Source organism: Bactrocera dorsalis, unplaced genomic scaffold, assembly GCF_023373825.1.
Source record: "Bactrocera dorsalis isolate Fly_Bdor unplaced genomic scaffold, ASM2337382v1 BdCtg148, whole genome shotgun sequence".
Classification (NCBI taxonomy): domain Eukaryota; kingdom Metazoa; phylum Arthropoda; class Insecta; order Diptera; family Tephritidae; genus Bactrocera; species Bactrocera dorsalis.
The window spans coordinates 12,855-34,409 of NW_026038199.1; the positions used below are offsets into that span (position 1 = coordinate 12,855).

The 21,555-nt window shown below is 40.9% G+C and overlaps 2 protein-coding genes across 2 annotated transcripts; both read right to left on the reverse strand.

Moving 5' to 3' along the window:
• Positions 1-815: 815 nt before the first annotated feature.
• Positions 816-5,207, reverse strand: LOC105230599 (transitional endoplasmic reticulum ATPase TER94). The gene is made up of 7 exons (XM_011211459.3): positions 5,029-5,207; positions 3,944-4,046; positions 3,363-3,809; positions 2,306-3,296; positions 1,638-2,230; positions 1,416-1,570; positions 816-1,335 (listed from the first exon to the last, which is right to left on the reverse strand). Exons 1-7 carry the CDS (start codon positions 5,043-5,045, stop codon positions 1,242-1,244), a joined length of 2,400 nt encoding a protein of 799 aa, XP_011209761.1. The 5' UTR covers positions 5,046-5,207; the 3' UTR covers positions 816-1,241.
• An 867-nt stretch (positions 5,208-6,074) lies between these two features.
• Positions 6,075-9,257, reverse strand: LOC105230721 (uncharacterized). Its single transcript, XM_011211680.2, has one exon. The coding sequence runs from the start codon at positions 8,150-8,152 to the stop codon at positions 6,317-6,319; it is 1,836 nt and encodes a 611-aa protein (XP_011209982.2). The 5' UTR covers positions 8,153-9,257; the 3' UTR covers positions 6,075-6,316.
• Positions 9,258-21,555: the final 12,298 nt, after the last annotated feature.

Here is a 21,555-nt window from a genome sequence, read left to right on the forward strand (position 1 = left end):
AACCACGAATTATCTGAGCTATACATTTTCGAGATGTTATTCCAAATTAAGAGCAATTAACCAGGTGGTTCTGGAGACTGGCGTCCTGCGATGATAAGTTTAAAAATCGGCGGTTCATTGCACGGAACCAAACACTCCCCGCACTAAACCCAAAGATTCTGTTTACAAACTGAAAGAGGGAGCGCAAACCAATTTATATTTTTGCTCCAATATGCAACACCTGTGTGGTCATTGGAAAGTAGTGGGACGTAACCGATTTATTTTTGGTGTCGCCTATAGACAACCTACGCCACGAGCCCTGCATGGCCACATAAACAAACATTCCAACAACATCCGCTTTCTAATGGACCCCACATCAAACGAGGTTATGTACACTCGGCGCCTTATCGCGACACTATTAGACTCTCTGACTTAACACCATCCACTACAGAAGAATTCGAGTTGTGTCTTCAGAAAAAATAACAAAGTCTCCGTCAACACCACCTCTTCGCTTGGCCATTCAAACAAATAGACCTAACACTTCTTTCTTTAAAGGTGACTCCGTAGAAATTGCGCGTTTCCTAGACGCTTTAGATGACGTCGATGGCAACACTAGACTTTCACTTTCTCATTTAATGTCAAAGATCTTTCCGACGGTTTGAGAAGTGCAACTACTGAACTGTTTACTATCCGTTCCCACGCAGTTGGGTATACTTAATCGGAGCAGACACGGACTTATCCGACCAACAACTGTCGACTCGGCAGGGTTCCTCCAAATTACTACCAGAAGTGCTTAAAATACCTATTTTCGGATACCGAATTGAAACACCAGGGGCTGTTGGGTGTCCACTAAACTTTATTGTTTTATTTTTATATTTTTAAAAACGTATTTTTGTTTTTTCGTAATGTTAAAATTAGTTTCGGGTACGCTCGGTTTCTACGTGAGTACGCATGAATGGTTGATACCTAGGTGTATGTGTGTGAATGTCGCAAGATGTTTATAATGTTCATTTACAACCCGCGTTGGCTCAAAATCGGCTATTCTTCAACTGATTTTCAATACTATCAATTTCGTGTTTTTTCGCTTTCGTAATCGCTTTAGAGGCGATGATTCGGTAGATAACATCTTACATTGTTGTAGTTTCTTTATTTTTATTATTATTTGTTTTATTCAAATTAGAAATTGTTGTTTGTCTTGTTTAAGCATACTTCAATTTGACAAATTGGTTTGTTTAATATTCATTGATTTTAAAACTAAAAATCTAACTGTAAAGATCGTCATCACCATTGTCGCCTGGCGGATTCGCTGGTACATTCGGTCCAGAACCTTGGGAAGTGCTGCTGGCACCCGGGAATCTATTAGTTATTTTGTGGATAAAAAGGAAATAAATCAATTAACCAGTTCTCGTTCCAGTGAATATCGGTTCGGATATTACCTGAAGTTCTGTCCAAAGCCGCGCGATTGCTGCAAAGTCTGTGCAAACATTTCGTATTTCCGAATATCGTTGTCCGATACCGAACGTCTTGCGAACTTCATCGCTTCTTCAAAGTGTGCACGTGTGATTTCCGGGACTGGATCATCTTCGTCCATCTAAATGTTGGGACAATTTTGAGTAAGCAATTGAAATCAAATAATATCGGTTTTACTCAGGTCTTACCTCCATGGTTTGCTTCTCTGCGCGCTCCTTTTCCCGACGCACTTCGGCTTCGATTGCTTGCCGAATAGCCAACTTACAGGCACGCTGACAGATTTCGGTCAAATCAGCACCTGAGAATCCTTGTGTCACCTTGGCAATGTATGTAAGATCGACATCCTTAGCCAGTGGTGACTTGCGAAGGTTTGCCTTAAGAATAGCTTCACGCGACTTGTCATCGGGAAGTGGAATATAGATCAGTTGATCCAAACGGCCAGGACGCAAAATAGCTGGATCAATAATGTCGGGACGATTGGTGGCACCAATGATGAATACGTTCTTCTTAGCACCCATGCCGTCCATCTCAGTAAGAATTTGGTTAATAACGCGATCAGCGGCACCACCGGCGTCGCCTACATTACCGCCACGTGCCTTAGCAATCGAGTCCAATTCATCGAAGAAGAGCACACAAGGAGCAGCCGAGCGTGCTTTGTCGAAAATGTCTCGTACGTTTGCTTCGGACTCACCAAACCACATAGTAAGCAATTCGGGTCCCTTAACCGAAATGAAGTTAGCCTGGCATTCATTAGCAATAGCCTTAGCAAGAAGAGTTTTACCTATGTGCGGAATACGAACGAACAGTAAATAATCTCATATTCAAGGTGTAATAAAATAGTTTTTCCGAGACTCACCACAACCAGGTGGGCCGTAGAACAGCACACCGCGACTGGGCTGCATGCCGAATTTCAAGAATTTATCTGGATGTTCTACTGGGTACTGTACCAATTCTTGTAACTCCTTCTTCACACTTTCCAAACCACCAATATCCGACCAGGTAGTGTTGGGCACCTCCACCACGGTCTCGCGCAATGCCGATGGGCTCGACTTGGTCATAGCATAACGGAAATTCTCCATAGTTACGGCCAAAGAGGCCAATACTTCGGCATCGATTTTATCGTCTTCCAAATCGATGAGATCCATTTTTTCACGAATCTGTTGCAAAGCAGCTTCGGAACAAAGCGAAGCCAAATCAGCACCCACATGACCGTGAGTTTCAGCCGCAATTTGCTCCAAGTCAACGTCTTCATGCAATTTCATATTTTTGGTGTGAATACGCAAAACTTCCAAACGACCGGTGGCATCCGGAATTCCAATGTCAATTTCACGATCGAAACGGCCGAAGCGACGCAGCGCAGGGTCAATTGAGTTCGGCCTGTTGGTGGCGGCCATGACTATAAGATGTGAGCTCTTCTTCATGCCATCCATAAGGGTGAGCAATTGCGACACAATACGACGTTCCACCTCACCATGGGTCTTATCACGCTTAGGAGCGATAGCGTCGATTTCATCAATGAAAATAATAGCAGGCGAGTTCTTCTCAGCTTCCTCGAAAGCCTTACGCAAATTCGACTCTGATTCACCGGCAAGCTTAGACATAATTTCCGGGCCGTTGATAAGGAAGAAGAATGCACCGGTTTCGTTAGCGACAGCGCGTGCAATTAACGTTTTACCTGTACCAGGTGGACCGTACATGAGAATGCCACGCGGTGGTTTTACACCGATAGCCTTGAAAAGCGAAGGATGACGGAGTGGCAGCTCCACCATTTCCTTTATTTGAGCCAGTTGTTTGCGACAACCGCCAATATCGTCATAGCCCACAGCGTTAAGCGATTCCTCTTCCTCCTATAGATCATGGGAGAAAAAGTGTTCTTAAACTAAAAATAAATAACTAATTTCGTATAACTTTACCTCGCGTTTAATTGGATCGCCATCACAAAATATAACTGTCTCAGGTGCGACAATACAGTACGGTTCTGGATCGGTCAGAACAACTTTAAATTCTATCGGACGCATAGCAGCGCGCACAATGAAATTGTCACCCATGTGGATGGGCCGGTAAGCTTCCAAGAAATATGGTTTCAAGTAGATTTCGAAAAGATTACCAGTCACACCTTCTGCCGTGTCGTCGATAGGCAAAATGCGAACACGTTTGCCGTACTTTACATCTGGACACGATTGAATGGAGACCACGTCGGACAAGTGGACACACAGATTGTTGCGCACAACACGATTCATGCGGATCTTCTCATTGGGGCAGTTTTCATCCGATAACACTATGCAGACGGTTTCCTTACGGCGCTTGCCCTTCAAAATAACCGTATCGCCTCTGAACAATTGCAATTCATCCATTTTTTCCTATGCAATGCGGGGAAATAACATTAATATTACTCAACTGATAAAATGGTGAATTTACATTTTGAAAAACAAAAAAAAAATAGAACACGTACGTACATGGCACTAAGTTAACATATATAAATATTTCATAATACCTGCGACAATGACACCACTGAGTTATCATCGTTGACGGCTTCTTCAACGATTAAACGGTTTGGGCGGTCCTTACGCTTAAGAATTGCGGTAGCTAAATCATCACTGTTGTGAAGAAAGAAAAAAATTTTAAATCAGTAAGTGGTATGAAAGAAAGGCGTAATATTTTTATATAATTATAAAGATCATCACACCGCTTGTCACTAGAAGCTTGAGCGCAAATGGGTCCAGAATTTGCTCCAGAAGGTTCTCCGCCTTTGCCGTCTTTCTTATTGGGACCCGTCGAATTTGGCGATGGCAAGTACAATGAACCCTGTGTTTTTTTCAAACTCTGTTCTTGTTCCTGTCTGTATTTATGTACGAAATTTGTTAAATCTTGATCCGCGTCCATTAAATCATCATCGCAGACATCGTCGTCGGCATCGGGACTCCAATGAAACGGCACATGATGGCGTCCACTATTGCCTCCACTTCCAGAATTACCACTACCACTAGCCATGTTTAGTTTATTTTTTCTTTGATAGTTTATATCTTTACAATTGCGCAGACAATTTTCTTTGTTTGAAAGTATTTCAAAATTCGCTTCAAAGCGATGCCTTCAAAATTTGGGTAAAACTTTTGAAGACTGAATGATTTTGATAGATATTTCAATACAATTTGAAATTTGTAAAACAGGGTGGATTTCTTAAGCATATTGACATTTAGAAGTGTACAGTGGATAGCCCTACTCTTGTTCATGGGCATGGGTAATTACAGCCAGAGCAAATGGCGTATGAAAGGCTGAGTTGATGCCGCAGCAGGTCATTTGCAGCACTGCCTATACAAATTGCTGTTTTGAGGTTATTATTTCAACCAAAGGTTTTAATTTAATAGCATATTAAATAGCAGGAAAACAATTAATTTTGGTCATTTTTACGCTATTTTATGAGGCATTTCATTAAATTAAAATATATTTCGTCGGTGATGACAACGCGAAATTGAAGCTAGCAGTGAACTCGCAGTCGCAGTCTCTGCAGCAGCAACTCAATTTGACAAAACACAAAGTCGGCTTTTCAGAATTAGCGAAAATTATGGTCTTTACACTCACCCTTTAGAATCGGCCATATTGGTTGTTAACACTTTATGCTTAATTCACTAAATATATGGAAAACTTTAAATATTATTTATACCAAAATCACTTAAACGCGGAGAAAAACTTTTCACTTTGCAACGAAGGCGGCAGACAGCGAACGCAAACGATTCTTTTTCCTGAGTGTGTCGAAGGTTCGTTGACGGGAGTCGACGTTCAGGCAGCGCAGCTGCGATTCGGAAAAAAATTTCAGAGTTCTATTTTTCATGAGCAAGTTCATAAGAGTGAAATGACATTATTCTTAGAAATTGTCAGCTTTTTTCGGTATTAACATATTATTTCCAAGCTCATTACTGCTCGCTTTAAATATATACATGAAATCAAAAATCAGGTAATTTATGGAACCAAATTGAGTCCTATCATTTTCCATTTTTAATGTTATCTTTAATATTGGCATAGTGCTATCTAAATACAACACTGAAGCGAATGTTCGCTGACTCATGAACAGTGCTGCCCATTCATAAAGACACGTCAGATTAAGAAATTTGCATTAGTTTGCACTTTTCCATTGTGCGGTCTTGAACCACTTATGAAGGTAGCAAATTCCGGAACTCTGACACTTGAGAGAGGGGTATTTTCAAATTATTTTGAAATTATTAATATCAATTTACTTTAAAGTATAAAGAATTAAGCTCTCACATTGGTTATAGAGCCATCTAGCGTAAATTTTTTGGTTTGAATATGTGCTAAATCTTATGTAAAAGTAATGCTGCCACAAACTTCAGTTAGTTTAAATCGAGAAAAATAACTATTTTATATTTTAAAGGTATTTTGTACACTTTCCTTTCAAGTTATGGATATTCATTTAAATAAGGCTATCAGGGTAAAAGTGGTCTGGGCGTATTTGTGTAAGAATGGTGACTGAGTAATGGATATTGTGTACTGTGTGCTGTACCGATTTCAATGAAATTTTGGGGCGATTTTCAGGATGGGATGGGGAGGGACTGTTCCTGTAAAGTTTGGTGGGGATCGGAAAATTAAATTTTCTTTAAAAATCTTTTCGTGTGTCATTCTCGAGAATTTTTCATATGCATTTGCCTTAGAAAATCCTCGAATTAACACAACATTTCTTCAAAAAAATAACTACTAAAATTTCATAGTACCATCTTTATCAGAACCTTTCTTTACAGCCTCCTTAAGTGCTTTCCACAAATATTTTGTCTCGAAGCATTTCGATTTGTGCCTATTTTAACAGGCATATTAACGGTTATTTTAGGCGTAGTTCAATAATTTCGTAATTTAATGTTTACATACAAAACTTGTGGATAAATAATTCGAGTACAAATATTGCGATACTAAGGCTATAACTCACACCAAACATCCAGGCCATCCAGTAAAAATCGCTGGGAACCAGTATGTTGTACTGCCGTGAGTCATCCACGTTATAATCCAAATTTATGGCACCAATCGCTATCATGTCGTAATAGGTCATAACTTGCCAATGGTTGATAAGTCCCGCTTCATTGACCAACGCAATAAACCGATTTAACGCCGGTTTGTATATCGAGTTCTCGTTAATAGGCATACCTAGGATGAGCCAGTCGTCCAATATGAATTCGGTGGCGAGCCGAAAGATTTTCCGACGTCTGAGCGATTGTTTCAACTGGATGATGGACCACAATGAAGTGGTGACAGTATAACCGTAGGTTGTGTTTAGAGACAAACGAAGTGACAAAAACTTTGACCAAGACGATATTATCTCAAATCCGTCTTTGTAACGTGACCAGGCAGCAGCGCCAATAAGATTTATGACAATTGGGACCTCTTTCTCATTAACAAGACAACGAATGTCCGATTTTATGAGGTCCTCGAAGTTGCTAATACGCGACTTAGCAGGCGGTTGGGTAAGAAATGTCTTCAAATACACTGCGAACAGGCAATTGGTGATGAGTCCCACAAGGAATATTGTAAAATAAACAAAGCTCATTCGCCAATTGTTGTGCGGAGACATTGGAAATGTTTGACCTAAAATGCCACGAAAGATTTGTCCAGGACAGCAGAGCGCACCCCAAAATCTTCTACTCGAACTGTGCGGTCGAATTTGGAAATATTCAAATACATTTAAGAAAAATCCCAATACAACGCCTATCAAAATAATAAACAAGAATAACTCGGATTGAAAGATGTACACGAACATTTCGTTCACTTCGAGGTCGCGCTCTACCGGCAGCATCATCAGCCACTTGGCGAATTCGAAAGGATATGTGAACTCCTCAACGGCTGTGAAGAATCTGTAAGAACCCAAACTGGTTGCAAAGTCGATGACGCCCGACCGCGTGCTGTTGTGCTGATCTCTTTGATATGTAGTTTCGTTGATGTTAATGGGGCGCGGAAAACGCACGGTGGCATTTAAATGTTGTTCAAAAGCCTGCACCAGTTTGCCTATGTAACCGGACATTTTCAGTGCGCCTCTGACGTCGCGATACAGAAACGATCTCGGTTGGTTCTGATCGGGCTCTGTATAGATTGGATGACCGTGGAGTTGGCGGGTTTTGTCGGGGAAATAGTTCGTAAGCGGTATGAATGGAATGGCCTTCAGCTTGAAAGTGGGAAAAGTATCGAACATGAATACCAAATGGGTACTCATAAAATCACCAAAAAGTGCGATGACGTTTAAAATTTGCAGCATCTGGCAATGCCGAAAGAGTTTTTCAACGTCTTGTTCTTGGTGTACCTCTGAGTCAGTTTCCGCCAATAGAATTACATGTGCATCACGCATGTACTGCAACTGCCTCGCAAGTCCACTGATTATACTGAATGAGTCAACGTTGCGCTCCAAACATACCATGACGAGCAAATTGTGGTTGAAGAGCATTCTCAATTCCTGTGGGTACTGAATTGCGGCTCGTAGTTGTAACATCGGGGTTTCCATTTTTACCCAAATGTCCTTGGTGAAAGAGTTTGCTGCGCAGTTTTCCAGCAAGACAGTTTGGTAACGATGTCTATGATTTAGTGCCAAAAGGAATTCGATGAGCCTTTGATTGCGGTCATATTCTCCTTCCTGTTGAACAGTGAACGCGAGCGCCCACGAGAGGAAATTTATGAACGCCAGTGATTGCACAAGTTTTGAGAATGCTAACATTTCGATGCTTAGTTAGATTAGCTATTTTTTAGTACTGCAGTTCAAGAACCTTGTTGGAATACTGAATTTTAAGTTTCTCGCAAGTAAATAATATTCAAACGTTTGCCATCCCGAATGCTCGCTTGCGATGATTTAGCAACTTCCAATAATGACAGAGATGACAAAGCTTCGAGGGTTCCCAATTTATCTAATAACAGTGGAGCCTCCAACAACAATAGTGAACGGTTTTTATTGGTACATACTCCAACTTAAATGTTCACGACGTAAGGAAGGGATCTGCTGGCAAAATAAGTACCACTAGTTAACTGTACATCATATTAGACAATTATCTGTAAGTGTGTATATCCAATAGGCAAATTACTGACTCATAAATTATGGCGAAAGATAATATTCCAACAAACAATGGCAAATGTCTGAACTTGGCTCGTCATCAAATTATAGCTCCGAAAGACTACGGTGTACTTATAGGCAACACAAAGGAACTCCACATAATTAGCTGGATTCGACCGAGGGCTGCAATGGAATATGCCGTTATTAAAGACTCAACAGTTTTCTATTACATAGAAATGCAGGGGCGACCAGAATAAGTGGATTATACTTGGAAGAATCATTCTTTTCTATCAAAAAAGGTACAAAACTTCGAGCGCTTCTTTAGGGGAGTTTAAGGAACCAATTTGGAATATTACGTCATTCACATTTTTAGAAGCGATGTAATATCTTATCATCATTTTATTTTCGTGTTATCACAAATTACTTCAATGCTTGGGGCAGGTTCTGCTGTCTGACGATAATTTAGCCAACCCCAATCTACGGTTAAAGATTAAGTACTAAAGATTTTGTCATCCACCAGTCTTAGTCTAATTCATATCCGGAAATGTTGCGTATATGGACAATAAGAAAAAACTCGCTAATTCATTTAAAATTATGCATTCACCTATGATTCACTTGTCGCTCTACTTTTACTTCCTCTTCGACCTTTTGGATTGAAATGAAAACAAAAACAAATACAAATCAAGAAATCTTCGCTGAAACACATACATATGTATGTTCACACCCATAAGTGATCATCTGACGCATCACATCGCGACTAGCAGAAGGAAGGTCACGAGCGCCGTCATTGAGATTGCATCTGATTTAAAATCTCATAATCGAGCAGCGCAGCAAATGAGACAAGATAAATAAACCATTAAAACACCAAAACTGTGTATTTAAAAGCGGGTATTTATGTGTTGATGGACAAAGAAATATGCAAATGTCCAACACTCGACAATTTCGAGTTCGTATTTGATTACGAACAGCATATTTTGTGTTGGGTAATTTCGGTTTTAGTGGGTGACAGCGCACACCGTTGAAACCCAAAAGTATGAAGTCTGCAATAAATACCTACTCATATGCAAATGTGCTGAGGAAGCTTGCGAAACCCAAAATTAGCTAAATAGTTTCGGTATCCGACTGCCTGGTGTTGCCCTCGGCTTTTAATGTGAGAGAGTTGTTTTTAAACACTCCAAAAATAACAAAAAAAAAAGAAGCCGACAACTGACACTTTACATGGCCATTTGAAAGATTTTTATTACGGTGTTAAAAATATTTATTGAGTCCAATTTGTTGCGCTTTTGCTGATTAATTTTTTAAGCAACGTGTTGTCTTTATTAATTAAGTTTTTGTGTTTTTACTCTCGCAACATGTTGCACAGAGAACAATGATTGTATTCACCTAACAGCACTTGTGGTATATGGGACTAAACTAGAAGCAAACAGATGGATCTGCAGCTTACATGATATGTCAGCTACATACAGAGTTTGTCCGGAAAGTAATAGGACTGAAAAAAAATTATTAAACCAATCGTTGCAATTCTTCAAAAACTTTCAAAATAGACTTCTTCTGCGTTGATGCAGCACTGCCAGCGCGATTTCTAAGCATTGAAGGCATCACGGAAGGCATTCTCCTTAAGAGCCTTGAGAGCCGAGGTGCATGCTCCTTTGATTCCCTCTGTCGTCTCAAAATGCTTGCCTTTGATCGGCCTCTTCAGGCAAGGAGACAAAAAAGTCCGGAGGGCCACATACCGGCCTTGGTTAGGTAGTTGTCGTGGTGGAACTTCGCAAACCCTGTGCGCTGAAAGAACGGAGAATTTAAAATATTTTGGAGGTTAGGCTAGATTGGTGTTTTACATAGTTGAAATGGGTGTGGGATAAGACAGTTGTTACCTTATAAAACAGGATTTCAGGCAGTTCGTGCTCATCTTTCCTCTTAACCCTCCTTTTGTACTTCACCCACATTTGAGGGAAGAAAGAGGGCTGTTCATTATACCAGGAAATAATAAATCTTTAGCACTACTGTTGAAGCGCACTCAAAAGCTTCCGGTTACAAATATAACAATGCGTTTGTGTCTGCCTCAAAGGAGGGCATTCATGGCTCTGCAATTAGTGCCCTACATTGACCAATAATACTTGACTTGTCCATTGCGATTTGGCTGCTCCTGCATGTGTGAGCGTGTGTGTGCGATTAAAAATGATATTTGTCTCAAGTGTTGTTATTGTCGTTGTTGTTGTTGCTGCTGCTGTTGCAACTCACACTCGAAAGTTAATTAGAAGTTACGCAATTCGGTTGACCGCAACACGATCCGTAACCGAATACTTTCAAATTCGTTTTCAAATTCATTTGAGCAAGTTATGTGTGCGTATGTGTGTGCGCTCGTCGGAGAGATGTTGCGGAAACAACGAGATACGAATGCGAACACAATGCACAGGCGAGACTTACAAACTTACTTAGCACATGCATGGACCACATGAGGGTATGCTTATAGATACATATGTACATATTTATTATATTATATTTGTTGGCGAGCCCGGCAAGTGGTCAGCTCAGTGAGCAGTTGAGGAAGACCAGCATGGTGAGGTCGATCGGTGTCTTGCACACTCTCAGTAACCGTTGTTGGAAACCTTCTATGCCTCGCATATTTACACTTCTATTAAGGCAATACTTCGAACGATGAATGAGACTTTTGAAGCAGTCCTAACTGCATCGATATATTTAAGAGATAAGAGCACAAATCTGTCTTCTATATATTAAGGACCTACCTAATATTCATATAAAACATTTGTAGGTTAATTTCCCGTACAACATTTATTCACCAATCGTGCGCATTGGCGATTAGAATGGCTAAGTGAGTGGCCCAAGAAGAGGCACATGCATCGGGATTCACCGCAACAGCAATAATCTGATCAATATCTCAAGCAATTTGTAGCGAAGAGTTGGCTAACACGCGCTTCCAACTCGCAACGGTGGCTTCAGAAGAATGACTTTAGCCATTCACCTGCCAAAGCCATTTACGACAACAACAAACACAGAGCTTGCAAAATCGCGTTCTACACACAAAAATCATAAGATCTGCAGCATCATCCGCGACGAACAAGAGCCGCAGTCGTTAGAGTGGGCGCCAGTTGTGTAATAAACGACGCTTGAGCGGGTCACACGCTAATTCTGGCCGCATTTCGTTCGCCGCTATTCCGGTTCATCCATTAATCGCCGACTTGCGTCGCATTGATCGAGGTGCCCGCGCACTGTAGCTTCCTTTCGCTTCGCTAGATGGACAGACGCGACGTGGCCTTGAGCGGGCCATTTGTTTTAAGCAGCGACTCACTCTCAACTGTTGCAGCCATCAAGAGGACTGCAATATGTTTACGCTTCTGCTTCGCATTTTAGTCAGCGGATTGTCTCAGCTGCGGATTGCGCCGAAGCTTATGGACTGGTGCTTGAAAACATTGCTCCACTGGTAGTCGTGATCGCTGACAATGCAACATCATTGACGAGTCAACAGTTGCGTTGTGCCGTTATGCTCTTGTTTTTCGTGGACCGACGCAAATCAATGCGGCGTAGACGCCAATAAAGAAGAAGAAGCGCAAATTATAAGCGATTTTGATTGACAAGCGTAAACTTGTGATTTTGTTAAGCTCCGTCGGTCACGGACTCAGATTGAATATGTAGCAATTGTCATTCATGGTTCCTGAGACCGGCGTTTGCTTGTAGAGCGGAGTTAGAATCCCTACTCCACAATGCGATATTTCTGCACTAAGTAATTGCTTTGTTGCACAATACAATGAAGTTATTAATTTTCGAAAAAATGCGACAAAATTGAAATCTTTACTCAATTAAAGTAATTACGGCGGCACAAACAGCCAACAGCAAGCCACCGGAGTGCGAAGTGCAGCGAAGCGGGACTGTCACCGCCAGCACTTTCAGACCGAAAACGCTTCCCCATATTGTGGCTTGTTACAACGCACATCCCATACACACATACATATGAACACATGTGGTGGGTGGAGGGGTGAGGGGTGAGTGTAGTTGCAGCGACTTTTGCTGTGGATGAGAATGTCTAATTTGTCGATTTATTTCCTTCCTCATTGTTTGCAGAGAGAAAGGCACAAATCAAAAGAAGCAGAAAGCACAAACAGCAACAACAACAATGACTGCTTCGCTTAACGGCGGCGGCACGCACGAGTACTTGAGCAAGATTTCACGCCTGCTTAACTGTACATACATGGATAGCCTGAACCATACAATACAGAAACAAAAACAAAAAACCCCAATAAATGAGGCGTCAACAATGCACGAGGCGATGGGGCCACCAATGCCAACTGTACGCCATCGCATATACCTGCGCTGTCACGGCTAGGAAGACGCGTTTCCAGATCCAACGGGAACTAAGTCTAATTTCACCTCGTTTAGTTAACGAGCGTCGTCCGCGAGCCTCCCCCACCGCCAAGCAAACGAAACATATGTATGTATGTATGTTATGCCGCGTGTCAACGAACACACTCGAGTGCAGACCGACAAAAACAACACTTCATCGGGTAATGAATGAAAATAAACAAATATCATGGCGACAATTGCGCCACTCGGCTGGCTGGAGGGCGGAGCGGCGACAGTCACCAACTGGTGTCAGTAATTTGCTGGGCTTGCGATGGCAAGCGCCGGTGGCCGTAAGGCAACACAGTGACTGGGTCACAAATATGGCAACAACAACAAAGCAAATTATGTGCAATTGCAGCAGGTGCTCACAGTTGTGTGTATGTGTGTGTGTGTACACTCGCGGAAAGGCAAACAAGCCTAACAACAACAACAAAAACGATATCAGATAACAGTCAACATTAGAAGCATTAATCAAAAGCGCTACAATTGCGTGCCAGCACAACTACACACACACATATACATATATATATAAACAGCCGCGGAAGGGGTTAGCCCCCAATGCCGCGTTTTGATGGACCGTGGCGGCAATAACATTAGCAGCGGCGCAGCTGGAGTTATTTTGAGCGTCGAAACGTGTGCGTGTGTGTGTGCACGTGTATTGTTGTTGTAATGCTGTAATACTTTAGTGGTGCTGCTAATTAGACACATTAATCGCGGGCTAAAAGATTTGCAACAGAGGAAGGAGTCTGCTCGGACAATCGCCAGCAGGGAGTCCCATTGGCTCTCACAGTACAGATAACAGCAATGTCTTGTACAACAATAACAACACGAACAACACTCGTTTTTACACCCGGAGTGGTGCTAAATGAAAACAAAAGCGCACTAATATTTTCACACACTCATTTTCATGCATAATAACTGCTCGCATACCCGAATGTGCGAATGTATGTACATATGTATGTCGGTATATCTGGCTCTGGTCCACAAATGTGAGAATATGCAAATCTCATCGCCGAGTTAATTGCCATTCGTGACCACAAACATATAACTGTATAGAAGGGGGATATTACTGTTCCGCATGACATTTGATTTTTTGAAAGCAATTTCTATATTTTAGTTTGTGTCATTACTCGGCTATAACCGCCAATAAAGAAGAAGAAGAACTGTATGCCATTTTTAATTGAAACTTGTGTACTCGTGATTGTATAGGGTCTTTTCTGAATCTCCAACTGATTTTTTAACAGATTTCTGAGTTTTATTATTCACTTCACCGACGTCTTTGTGATCAGTTGAAACTATTGGTTCTTGCAAAGGCTTTTTTAAAGTAACCGAGATTCTAAGCATCGTTTATTTCTCAACTTAATTATTTATTTGATGTTATTATTAAAGTTGGCGGTGGGGCTAAATAGCCTCTGATTATTCCGCATTGTTGATTTTGATGAAACACTTCGCTAAAATGGTTTTCAAGTAAAAAACGTATGATAACCTTTGCTTTTGCACTTCTGTTCGTTCTCACTGAAAATTAATGCTCAATGGATTTTGAGTGCTAAGAAGGGCTTATTTGGTCCGTCCCGCTGGTTTAGAAAGGTCTTCAAAAACTCGTCTATTTCTCTGGCGGGTGATCTCGTCTCGCGTTCCCATAAATAAACATGTGCCTTTATGGGTTTGTGTTCTCACAATCTCATTGGGAAGATAACGAATGTGGTCCTTGAAGTTTTTTCAAATTCATAAATCACTAGAAGTCAAAAGTACAAGGTTTGTTCGGAAAGTAATAAGACTGATTTGTTTCCGCTGCGACAGTACTTCGGAGCGTGCGCGATGTTTCGGTAGAACGACCGACTGGTCAGCTGTCTCCGAGCACCTGGAGAGTCAGGACAAACATTTCCGCACGACGTGTTTCTGTGTGTGCAAGCCGAAAATGCAGCGTTCATTAGAGCAGAGGTACGTGAATAAATACTTTCGCACAGTAAATATGTGACAGAAACATTGATATGATCAAGCAGGCTTACCCAGATGTTGCTTTAGCTAGAAGTGGTGTGTTTCGATGCACCAGGCCTTTTTGGAGAGCCATGAAGAAGTTGCTGATGAAGACCGGAAGTATGAGCAAATCCAAAGTGAAAACTACGCTCATTGTCTTTTGTAACATCAAAGGCATCGTCAAGTTTTACGTGAAAGTTCTTAAGAGACTCAAACGACGGGTCAATCGGGTCCGACAAGACATCGCAGCCGATTGGAAATAGCACCACGATAACGCCCTGGCTCACACCGCTTTTCTTGTGAACAGCTACCTAACCAAGGCCGGCTTCCCATCGCTTCCTCTGCCGCACTACAGCCCAGATGTGACCCCCAGACTCTTTTGTTTCGAGAGAAAGCCTTTCGTGACGCCTTCAATGCTTGGAAATCGGTCTGGCAGCGCTGCATCGACGCAGAAGGAGCCTACCCTGAAACTGTCTAAGGGTAAAAGCTTATTTTTGATTACCTTTGGCTTTGATAAATTTTCGGTAATGGCTATTGGCAAAAACATTAAATTGTAGATTTACGAAAAAGACTTCACGAAATAGTCCACGGATTAAATAAGCAAAAGATTGCTTCACTTACCCAATCTCCTTAAACTGCGACCAACATCACTTCGCTGCAAAGGAAACGGAGCAATTGGCTTTTACTAAATTTATAACTTTATGGTACAATTATTGTCCATAAGGCTCGAGTGGGAAATTATGCTTTCATTTTTAAGCAATAACAACAACAACAACGAAGAAGTGCAAATGATCTGCATTCATTTAAAAGAGTAATCGAAGAAAAGCAATCTCGTCGCTTAATCGCGTTAGTTGAACAAAAATAATTTCACAACAACAAGAACACAAAGTTATCGTAATTATGATTGCAATGTCGGAGCACAAGAGTCCTCTGCCGCCGACTCTCGCGACAGCCAAACTTAGCGACCAATTAGCTATTGCCACACAGTTGTTGTTGTTTATGCTGTAGTGCCGACACTGTTGCTGATGACTGGACAATAAGTAGTACGTAAGTGACTTTCGGTTTCATAAAAATTAACAACAACAACAACCACAACATTTACGAAAATATTAAATAACAACAAAACAAAAGATTGCAGCTAAAGCCCCAGCATCTGGCAGTGTTTTCGGATGGGAAGGCTGACTTTGCTGTTCAGAAAAGTAATAACAACAGCAACAACAGTAATCGTGTTGAAATTAGATCTAGATACGGCACTATTTCTGATGTATTTACAACAATAACAATAACAGTTAAGCTGACATGCTGACATCGCCAAGAATCAGTTTGCACTTGTACAACAATTACGCAAGATTCTCGCAGAAGACGCTTTTATACACTGCTAACAGGTAAGGGGGGCAAAGTTCGGTTGCAGTAAAACATGTGTTACTTAGACGCTTGGGATCGCCAAGACACGGTCGCCATCATTGTCTCTTTTTACTTGTGAACCACCGTCGTGTTAGTGCTTCAGTTTTTGTTGTTGTTACATGTTAAATCCTCTTTCAATGACATTACTCAGCGGGAAAAGCAGTGCAGAACTAAAGCTGATTAATAAGTGCTTGGCGCGATTTAAAGAGCGTAAATAATTAGACAACTCGAATCCGAAGGTCTCAATTAAGGGCGAGCTGGACAAAGGCGATTTATGGTGTTGCCCAACAGTGACGGCGGAAAACAATGAGTTCAAGTTGGCGGCGCCCCACACCATGCCTAGAAGTGGCAAGCTCAAGCTTGCCTTAAACTCTGTTTCTCAGCAATTCATTCAGATTTTAGAAATCGTTTTAAATATTATCGCTTGTTGTTGTTATAATTGTGAACGCTTATTTAGGTGAATTAACGCTGCGGGTTGCGAATGGTGGGTGCTGAACGTCGTCAAGTCTAAAAGATCGCAGCTCCACAATTTTATAACCCAAAAACAAAAACAAACAAGCGAACAACAAATGGCAACTTGAAGCAAAGGAAGACAAAGGCGAAGATTGAAGCTGAAAATAATTAAATTATAATTAAGAGCGGCGCTTAATTGGCGTAGCGTGCAGCTCGCAAACACACTCATTTAACATGCTAATATTGAAAAATGTGAAAAGTTTTGGCATTGAAATTAATGGGCGATCGCGTCGTACGAACGCTACAACAACAACGTCAAGCAATCCAAATAAGCGATTAGGAACACGGCATTTTCGGCTTTTCGGCTTTTCGGATATTTGAACTGTTGAATTTTGTAATTGCTGGCGTCAGTGTATTTCAGCTTGGTTTTTACAAGCGTTGAAAATATTTGTTATGGCAATTAAAAATTGGAAACAGACACTACGCACTCATACATACGCGCGCTTGAGTAAATATGTTTGAAAGCCAGAGATAATAATGATGGGCTAATTAACATTCGAACAACAGGCAACACGCCGACTGGACACACACACACACTCGGTCGTGGTGCATTCCTAAAATATTGCTTATTCCAAGTGGCGGTAATGAGTATTTTGGGATTACACGTCACTCAAAATGCGCCGCAAAAGTTGGTCTAAAATTGGTGCTTAAACGTTAAAAATATAGAAATCGGTTTGTGGACAGGTGCATATTAGGGTAGTCGCAACTGGCAGGCGGTGTTCAAAAGGCTTTTCTCCATGAAGAGTGGCACCAGCCATACCATTAGACGAGTACTCAAGAGTTCGCAGCAGCTTAACAATTATATTTACCTTCTATTTTGCCCTACTTTTCGTCCGCTGCATAAAGGAGATATTCGACGCTGTTCCTTGTGGTTCAGTGCCAACTCATTGATAAGGCTTATCTCTCAGCTGACTTGATTAGGAAATATTTCCAAGCTGACAAAGCTACAACGATGTAAACTTGGACATTTATAAGAGTTTATGACTTCTGCCTCGGCGATAATTATTAAAAAAAACGCACAATTCGAGCAGAGACACAATTTGAAGCAGACCATTGAACTGTTAGCGCTTGCTTCAGAGAAATCATTGTGAGTTACTGTAGATCGTTGCACGATATACCTAAGCCTTGCATGAACAAGAAGTTAATGACAATGAAGGTAAACCATAAATGTTTATAAAATAGGCAACTAAGTGCGTCGGAAGAAATTTTTTTGAAGGCAGATAAATTTCAAGTCTAAGTGAAACTGTCAATCCAGTTTATCCATCACATGCCGCCATTCAGGTGAAAAAAGATGACTGAACTCTCAATCGCAATGTGTACATCTATGCTCTCACCTCTGAAACCGACCAGACAATAGGGAACGAATTCAATGTCAGTCAAAGAGTTTCCTGTTCGAATTCGAGTTCCAGATGCACAAACGAGTTTGGCATCTCATTATATCCACCAAGTCAAGCTTACGTAATTCACGTTCCAAATTCGTTCAATCGAAAATCGGTAAATTATTTCAGCATGTCAAAAGAAGAAGTAAACTGTGCGAAGTCAACGCAAACGAATGCGAGCACATTCAGTGATTTCCGATTTCCATCAATTGCAACAACATATTGCATTGCAACAAACACATGCGCACGCATTCGCGCTAGAGAAAAAACGGTTCCCAAGGCGCTCTACATTGTGCAAGCAAGTTTAATTGAGACTTTGGCATTTACTTTGTTTTGAATTTCATTATTTTTTCACTTTTATTTGAGGAAGCAATAACCTCTTTGAGCGCAGCTCCATTGCTGCTGAAGTGCTGCGACGACATTGGCTATTGAACGTGTCAGTTGAGGAGTGAATCTGCAATTTAATCGAAAATGTCTTAACGAAATGAGGCATGCCACTAAAATCATATTGCAACAGTAACAACTACAATAACGAAAACGCTTATGATCGTAATTTCGAAATAATTAAGAGGTGTCTGAAATTATAATGTGAGTGAGGCGACATCTTTTGGCGGAATGAACGGCCGGAATCGGCAATAACGATTAAGGTGGCAGAAGAATTAATCCGTCCCTACAAAGGCCTGTTGCCGGAATGACCAAATGGTTAATTTGAAGTGTAGCTCTTTTCTTGGCTGCGCAGATTCTATAAAGTTTGTCATGGGAAAACTCTGCGGGAGTGAATTTTTCCAAATTTTTTTCACGGTTTAAAATTCGTATTTTTGAATTTCAGTATTTTTCTACTTTAGACTCTATGAAGGCAAGAAGAATTCCACAGCAAAAATTCTGAAAATGTTTTCAGCTTTTGAATTTCTGTACTGAGGGCATAGCGGCACCGCGCTTTCTCTTTGTTACCTTAGGAAGCTCCCTACTCTGTTTCACTTATTAAACGAGCGCTTCTTCACTCGGACAACTGACATCGGCCAAAAGCATTTCGAGCGCTTTCGTTTGTTCGCGTGCTTCGCAAACCCTCCTCCCTCACACACACTACAATTACACATTGTTAGGCTCTTTAATTCCCATAATCGCTGAATAAAAGAGTGCTTTTGACTGCTCATCATTGCCATTATCGGCGATTAGATGTAAAATGCGATCACTGCTGATGATTACAGCGGCCGACGACGGCATTGCGTCATACAAATTGGGTCTTCGTTCAGCCGTCTCCGATTGCTGCCCCCATGTGGTCGATATTGATCGTTTTATTACTTGTTGCCGTCTGATGCTTGGCCATTAGTGATTCGACAAGTCAAACCTTGAACAAATCGTTTTCTTTTATAACGCGCCTTCATTAAAAGCGTCTGGTGGGATGTTGCACGAACCGCACAGATCTATTTATTCATCAAGTTTATGATTAGGAATTTCTATTTTTTGCGTTCATTAAGATCGCTCATTAATTTTTTGTTTTTACAATTAATTCAATTGAAAAGCATTTCGGCATTCGGCAATTTTTGTTATTATGCGGCCACAAAGGTCACATCTTTTGTGAAAAACCTAAAATGTTGAATTCAATTATGATTAATGGAGCAAAATACCACGTGCTATAATATAATAACGCGATTACCCTTCTTCCCCCCAACCGACACGAGTTATCAGATTCGATTACTCCTTTCGCAGCTGAAGTCTAAGTCAACAAGAGGCAAGGGTCATTTGAGACCAGTTCTTTGCTAGAGAACCTCGCAGATTTTGACTGAAATTTTTTTTCGTAAATAATTAAAAAAAAATCAAGGCTTACTAAAATTTAATAAACCGAACAAATAAACGAAACACCAGAAAGAAAACTCACGATTCAATACAGAAGGAAATAAAATGACTAATGAACTCATTATTAGTTACTAACTGCCATTAAGCTGCGTAGATACCATATGCCAGTCGACAATCCGATGTCAGCTATTAATTGTTAACTTAATTTTACGATTAATTTAAATAAACGACACACTCGCACACTTCACGTGAGACGAAGAAAAACGACGGCACTCCAAGGCAAGTGTATGAGCGCTTTTTCCAAGTGTGAGAAGACAGTTGTTTTGCTCAAACAATATGGTAGTTGTTGTTGTTTTGTTGTTGATTGCGTTACACCACTCCCTCCGAAGTAGTCGCTTAATCGTCAGTGTCAATTATAACGGGAATGTGTGTACTAAATGAAATAGGTAGGAGCAGTTGAAAGGGAGGCAAGTGAGCGCCTCTGTCGATGCCAAAGAGCGTGGCGACGGTCAACACTCAGCCGTCATAGTCATTTGTCACTGAAATTCGAGCTGTCAACACGCTTACAAGTTATTGCCTTTAATTGAGATATTTGTTGCTTTAAGTTCAATAGAGCGAGCAATGGCAACATATTTATTGTAAATTACTGTTATAAAAATTTAATTTTATTTCCGGCTCATTTGTCAATTTGGCCCCAAAGCTAGCAAAATGTAATATTGTGAGCGATTTGTTGGATTGGTTTGATAGTATGAAACAATGTCATAAATTTTGCTGATCAGATCGGACTATATTAGATGATGGACGGATATAATTTCAATCGCTTTAAGTGACTGGGAAAAGGTTAGGCATCACGTGGTCAATTCATGCTAAATTTAGTTGGATTTGGTCGAGCAGTTTCACAAAATATCTTCTTTTGTACTCAAGTTATTTATTTTAAGATGTGTCTCGGCCCCAGCGTCAAACATCGCTTATATTTTCCGACATTCATTAGTGTTACAAAGCGAACTAGTCGAGCACAGTTATAATTTCTTTAAACCGTTAACTTTGTTTGTTGTTTTTCAACTCTGAACTTGACTCCTTTGGCAAATAAAATACCAATTTGTTAGCCAGCAATTTATTAGCCATGAACATCTGATGATTGGCAACGCATGTACACACACTTGCGCAAACACATACGTGTATGTTCACTTACTTTATTGCCACAGCTCATTTATTGTGGACTGCGTTGTTGTAATAAAACTGTATTAAAGGGCTGTCTCATTAAACTCGGCTCGAACTACGAAGAAGTTCCATCTTCAATTTGCCTATCTAGACTACCGGTACATTCCGCAATAATATCAGATGAATGCGCTTGCCTCTATTGCTAAGATTGCTGAATTCTTCGCATGCATTATTGACCCCATATTTGCTGCCGTCCATGTGGCCAACCTCTCATTATTCATTGCATAACATAAACATTGCTAATTAGGGCTTGGGTTACTTAAGATTCATCAAAAGGCGAGCTATCCCAGCGGGTTTCTAAACGAAATGTTGAATTGAAAAATCGATGCTTGGCTCTTTTATTGGGCGAGGAAGATTAATTCGCAATACTTTATGTAACAAATTTCTTCTTTTTACCACCGCCCATTGCGGGTTACCTAATAG

Coding starts and splice junctions, on each gene's coding strand:
- LOC105230599 (XM_011211459.3), bottom strand. Junction 2,231..2,305: donor CTACGGCCCACCTGGTTGTG/GTGAGTCTCGGA, acceptor TTCCGCACATAG/GTAAAACTCTTCTTGCTAAG. Junction 1,571..1,637: donor CAGAGAAGCAAACCATGGAG/GTAAGACCTGAG, acceptor CCCAACATTTAG/ATGGACGAAGATGATCCAGT.
- LOC105230721 (XM_011211680.2), bottom strand. CDS start 8,152: ATGTTAGCATTCTCAAAACTTGTGCAATCACTGGCGTTCATAAATTTC.